The following is a 6,480-nucleotide window of genomic DNA, read 5'->3' on the forward strand; positions in this document are numbered from 1 at the left end:
CGGTCTAGAGATTTTTGAGTCCCAAGACGACGCTAAAAAATGTGCCTTCACTTCATATAAAAAAAATTATTTGTTTTCACACGTAAGACATCAATAAAATTATATTTAGAAAAACGCTTTAAACTCAATAATTTAAAAACACGAAATAACTAATTTGTTTTGTATCGAGAGAAGGAAACCAAAAAACTTTGGGCATACAAGTAGATAGATTATGAGTTTTGTTTTCCATCTGAACTTTTAAAATGCTTTTGTATAAATCGTGAGGTATTTTTTCTTATTTACTAACCTCGTTAATATAAGACTAAAAATATAATAATATTTTCGAGTCTTTAAGGATATGTATAAGTAATGAATGAACACTTAATTAAACCTTTTGATGACACATAATATTATTTGCAAATTTGGTCTAAAAAATTAGTCTACGCCTTACTCTTTGTTGAATATTAGACTTGAATTGGAACGGATATTTAAAAATAGCAACCCACATAACTACTAGCTAGTAAATAAATTAACAACCAAACAAAAATTTGTAGAAAATTGAAAAAAAATAAGCATGCATATAGCATTTCGAACTTAGGACCTCTCGTTAATTTTAAACAACAAAAACCATCGCTTATAATTAAACTTCTTGATCATTTTGCCAAATTTTATAAATTTATACTGTTATAAAAAAAATTTGTAAAAATTGGAATGTAAATAAACACACATGGTGTTTTGAACCTAAGAACTCCTCATTAATTTTAAACAATAAAACCACTAGTTCTAGTTAAATTTCTTTGTCATTAAACTAAATTTTATAAATTTATATTCTTATAAAAACATATATAATATACCACCCTAATAATTTTGGTGCTCCTAATTTTTTTGGGCCCCAGACGATTGCCCTGCCCGCACTGGACCTGGGCCGGGGCTAGCTCGAGTGCATGTACCTTAGCCTCCAGTCCTCCAAAAGCAAAACAAGATGCATCACAAGGCTATTGTCGAGTCGCTAGAGGCACATAACTGCAACGGACTGCAATTTAAATATGACTTAAATTTTCTTTTGAATGTACTGCAATTTGAATCGATTGCTCTATCTAATTTGAATATGTAATTTTTCCTTTTCTTTATCATTAACCTTACCTTCCAATTATCCACCAAGCCAAGGGGAAAAAGAATCGAAGAAACCAAAAAGAAGAGATACGATGGGGTTAGTTTCGTAAGAGAAGGAAAGTCGATCTAGAAAGGCAAGAATTATGGAGGGGTAATTTTGTAATGTGGCATATTAATTTTGTATGGTCCAGATTGTACCACGCAAGCGCCACTTGTTTCACAAGTTAATTTGAGGCCTCTGTCTTTGGAATGGGAGGTGCGGAATGGCGTAGTGGGTTCAGACTTGAGAGTTTGGAAGTTGCTAGTCCAATTATTATTGTAGCCCCATGAGTCACTTTATTACCATACTTCATTGTCATTGCCATGCAACGGTCGACATCTGTAAGATATTTCTTGTAAAAACATGATACTATTATATCAATCTTCATTTAGCCCGTGAGTTATCTAGTTAGGAATCTTTATCAAAAGAATAAAACTTTTTATATTTTTGGCCACTAGCCTGCATAATAAGTATATAGTCGAGTTTAATGTTTTTAAGGTATAATGTTAAAAGATGACTATATGTGTTGTAACATGAGTAGATTGTAACAAACGAAGTGTTATGATTGCACCTAAAGTAGATTGCTGATTTTCAGTTATAATAGCCAGCCAGTTGGACTTGAGTTTTTGTGAATTTTTCAATATTTTTTGCTAAAGTTGTCAACTGAGGCTCTTTTAACTAGCCTGTTAGAGATGCTCAAACTCATAATAATACTATTTTTTTTTTCAACAAACGATATTATATATACGAAGGAGAATGAGTGGGTTTAGCCTACAATGAGTTAACAATAATGTGGTTCAAATTCACCTTTGCGCGAGAATCGAATCTAAGACCTCTCACTACAACTGAAGAAAAATATCACTATACGGTAGTACTAAGTGGTTATAGATAACTAGAAAAATTAGAGTCTTGGCGGCATGGAGACTAGAAAGATCACCATATCCACTAAACTTGGAGTCAAAATTCATTCATTATAATTTTGCCCTAATTAACTAAATACCGCACAAGGTTAAGAATGCTACGCCAAAAACAGACCCAATTCGAATGTTCACATATAGCACGCGCATTCTTTCTTTAAATGTTATATTGAAATGATGTATCTTAGCATTGTTGGTGTACTTTTTAGTCTGGACCCGACACATACCATTATGACTTTTAACATGTAATTGGTATTTCATCAAGTTTTGGTAGGCATGCGGTCATGTAAAAAGTCATAATGCACAACTATCAACAGATGTCAACAGGTTCCGAGAGAGTATGTCGATTAATGTTAATAGTTTTTGAACGAGCATGTTGATAAATGCTAACACATGCCAAGTGGGCCTATTAACAGATACCCACAACTTATATTGAGGCATGAGGCTAGCAGCTATTCTGCTCAGTGCCTACAGAAACAATTCCTCAAGCAGTTGGATGACAACTTTCAAGGACAACACCTAGTTCTTTCATAGATAATTTCTGAGCTTTTTAGGGATTGTTTCAGTTGACCCAACTTCCCCAAGGTCGCCCCTGCATGTCAGTCTCTGAAGAAGAAATTCTTGGGTACGGAGCACATTACCCATCCTCATCCGCCCACGCTCACAAAGAGGAGAACCAGCTGTATTTGGTTGGAACCAGCGCAGGGGTGTTTGGGGCCCCAACAATGCCGCCAGTTGAAAACAGCACAGTATGCATCTTTTCTCGAACAGTCAAACCCTTTTTAGCGTTTGTTCTTGGCGATACCGACAGCAAAATTCAGTGGTGAAGCAATGATTAACTTGTCATTGTTTCGTTCTCCAAAAAAAACTTGTCATTGTTTCTCACTTTCGGCTGAGGTGGTGATAAATGTACTTTTGGAAGGAGGCAGAGGACTGAACGGTTCATGTCAATTCTGATGGAAACACTGTATTATCCAAATGAAGTGGTTGGTTTGGCTAAACTGAGTCGCCCCCTGCCGGGCAACTTGATGTTGAGCAAGCAGCACCTACTCTACTTCGAGAAAAGTAAGTGATGACTACGTACCTCATCACGAACAACGGTGATTCTTCGTTTTATTAATGATTCTTCGTTGGAGCAATTTCACGAGAACTGCTATTCAGACTCTCTCAAAAACAAGTCCAAGCGAGACTTTGTGTGAGTACGAATAACATTTTTCTTTTTGGAACATCATCTTTCTCCTTCTACAACTTCCCCAAGAGGCTTTTATATAAAATCATACATTTAATGGCATAATCCAATTGTATCATGAAATACAAGACCAACTAATTACGCATCCAAAGACACGAGACTCTTCCTTCATGTGAGGTTCAAGCCATCTTTGATGAACACGTTCCTCATCACTCCCCTATGAAGTATGAACAAATGCCACTGGTCATCCTAAATTTATGAAATTGGAGGAAGCTACGAGCAGAAAGTTTTTCGTTTGAAAAGTAAAGCCTAAAACTGGTGATGAAGCACTACGAACGAGAGTTAGGTGCTCAAAGCTTAGATCAGCACATGGAAGAAATCAACCCACAAGGACGAACAAAACTTACCTGGACCCTTGACCTTCAACAGAGAGGCGACCCTTCTCCCATTGAGCTTCGAACAAACACATGCAATATTTTAAGAGAGTTTTAACGAAAAGCACGCGCTACTGTTTACTTTAACAAAAATATCATATTTTTACACTAAAAAGTCAATCTTGGTACTATTCACTTTACCCTTTATTTTGTCCTTATTATTAAAACTCAAAGTTTTCAAGCTCTTTTCATTAGTTTTCTTATATTTTAATTGGGTGGAACCACCTACTTTTTGTAATCCAGAACACCGCGTAATAGTTTCTCTCACTGATCTCTTAAAAGAGAAAATTGGAGAATAACATACTTAAGTTTCCACATAAGAAAGATGAGAATCAAGAAAAGTTTGACACAGAAAAGTTTAAACCCCACAATACTATACATAATTTAGTTCAAATGCCCTTCTGGACGGAATTTGAGAGAAATCTTCATAAGACTCGCTGCAGAATGATTTTTCTCTTGTGCAATTCGAGGCCCAAGACACACTTGAGGAGCATCAGTGGCTTACAGTGATGCCCTTGGTGCTGCAAACACAAAATGATGAAAGTCTGTGTGAAGGCATGTGTGTGTCGTTGTACAATAGAGCCCTAACAATTCTCCAAAAAAAACTTTTAGTACTAAAGAAACTATCATAATTCTTGCAGAGAAGATGTCCAACTAGCATACAGAGCAGCCAATAAAATACATCTCTAACAATGATACAACAAAAGTTTTAAAATCAAGATATAACAGCTATCCAAAATGCAACACTACCTATAAATGCTTCCAAAAAACAAAAAGCGAAGCTAAAAGCGGCCAACATTCCGAACAGCATTCCTACAGCCACCAATTGGTTCAGATGCCATCCCAATCACAAGTGTGTACAAGCCGCACAGGCAATGACCTTGCAAGGAAAATGAGCAGAAACAGTAAAACACTTGATATCAGAAAAGGAGAACTTCAACAGGGAGAAATTTCTATTGTCCAAGTAAAAAATCTTCATGTTATATCTACTTGCTTTTATTTGAATTTTTTTTTGGTCAGATAATTAATTGCTGCATCCCTTTTTATCCCAAGTTCATATAATTGCAAAAATCTCGTCGTACATGTCGCTCGTGAAACCATCGACCAAATTGCCAAAAAAGAAAAACTTGGTAGTTTATAAGGAAAGCACAAGAAAGAAAGAACAGATTTCCATCAGAGGTTCAACAACAAAAGTTTCAACGAAGTGAACTCCACGTTTGAAAACTGTATTTAGTTGCAAGAAAGTTTCTGATCTGTTAAAGATGCGAAAAAAAGGTCTTTTTCTTTTTACACCAAGTCTTAGGCATCTACGTAACAAAAGAACAACTTAACTCGGCAACTCCACTCAGCAAACTATGATGGATGGTCACTGCATAGGGTCAGCTATTAATCCTTTCTCACCATGATCAGTTCCACGCCAAAACACTACATATAGATGCATATTTTCAAACACCCGTCCAACACTTCAATTTTCTCCATGTACCTCAAGTTAATCTTGTTTGCCAGTAGTGATAAATGTAGGAATGTTTACACTAAGGATTGACCATCCTACATATAACACATTTCATAACTTACAACTCCTTCAATTTTCTCCATGTACCTCAAGTTAATCTTGTTTGCCAGTAGTGATAAATGTAGGAATGTTTACACTAAGGATTGACCATCCTACATATAACACATTTCATAACTTACAACTCCAATATTTTAACCAAACAGTAAAGTATTTGCTCGAAAGTATTTGCATTTGCATAGGCCTAAATTCAATATTATAAATCAATTCGAACGACTTAAAATCTGAATCTCTTACGCAATAGCTTTTTCATTCAAACAGAAAAAAAAAAAAAAAAAAAAAAAAAAAACAAGGGCAAGTATGCATTACAAATTTACAAATGTAATTATACATGAAGCCAAATCAGGATTGCAGTAATGGAACTATATCTGAGTAATACCTTATGAGTCATGAAGATTTGATTGATTCGACAAACCCGCTACTGAGAAGTCTTTCGACATACTTCCCGAGTATATCAACCTCCAAATTCACCTTTGACCCCATTTTCTTCAACGGAATCACCACTTTCTGCTGTGTATAAGCAACCAACATGAAATTAAAGCACTCTTCTTTATCAAACACATCCACCACAGTCAAACTAGTACCATCGACGGCTATAAACCCTTTCGGCACCACATACTTCAACACCTCCTTTGATGCCCTTACCTTGATCCACAGCGAATCCCCCTCGGGCTCCATTGACACTATCTCCCCTGTGCCATCCACATGACCCTGCACAAAGTGCCCGCCCATTCTGCTCGTGGGCTGCACCGCCCGCTCCAAATTCACAAGCGACCCCGCTTCGAGTTCGATCAGAGACGTCTTCCTAAGCGTCTCCGGCGACAGCCCGACTGTGAAATCGGACAATTGGGTATCGAATTCAGTCACCGTCAGACACGTTCCATTGACTGCAATACTATCCCCGAGGTGAACGCCCTCCAGAACGGTTTTGGCGCCGATTTTCATGTCGAAACCGCCGTTTTGGGAGGTGCCAAGTTGCTTGATTTGGCCCATTTCCTCGACGATGCCGGTGAAAAGGCATCGGATTGTGTTGCGAGGAGGAGATTGGAGATGGCTTTTGGGTTTTTGGGAGCTGAGGAAGAGGGTTTGAGTAGAGGGTTTGAAAAGGGGGTCGAAACTTCGGAGGGTTTTGGAGGAGATAGAGTGGAACTTATTCATGATTGAGATTTGTCGAACACAGGGTTGAGGAGTTGTTGAGAGTGTCACTGCCATTCTGTTTGTTTCGGATTGCAACACAA

At 37.2% G+C, this 6,480-nt stretch overlaps 1 protein-coding gene across 1 annotated transcript; it reads right to left on the minus strand.

The window, feature by feature from the left end:
* Positions 1–4,266: 4,266 nt before the first annotated feature.
* On the minus strand, positions 4,267–6,480 carry LOC137708178 (riboflavin synthase-like). Its single transcript, XM_068447188.1, has 2 exons — positions 5,622–6,480; positions 4,267–4,552 (listed from the first exon to the last, which is right to left on the minus strand). The coding sequence occupies exon 1, from the start codon at positions 6,452–6,454 to the stop codon at positions 5,630–5,632; it is 825 nt and encodes a 274-aa protein (XP_068303289.1). The 5' UTR covers positions 6,455–6,480; the 3' UTR covers positions 4,267–4,552; positions 5,622–5,629.

The sequence above is a fragment of the Pyrus communis genome, chromosome 11 (assembly GCF_963583255.1).
Source record: "Pyrus communis chromosome 11, drPyrComm1.1, whole genome shotgun sequence".
NCBI lineage: Eukaryota > Viridiplantae > Streptophyta > Magnoliopsida > Rosales > Rosaceae > Pyrus > Pyrus communis.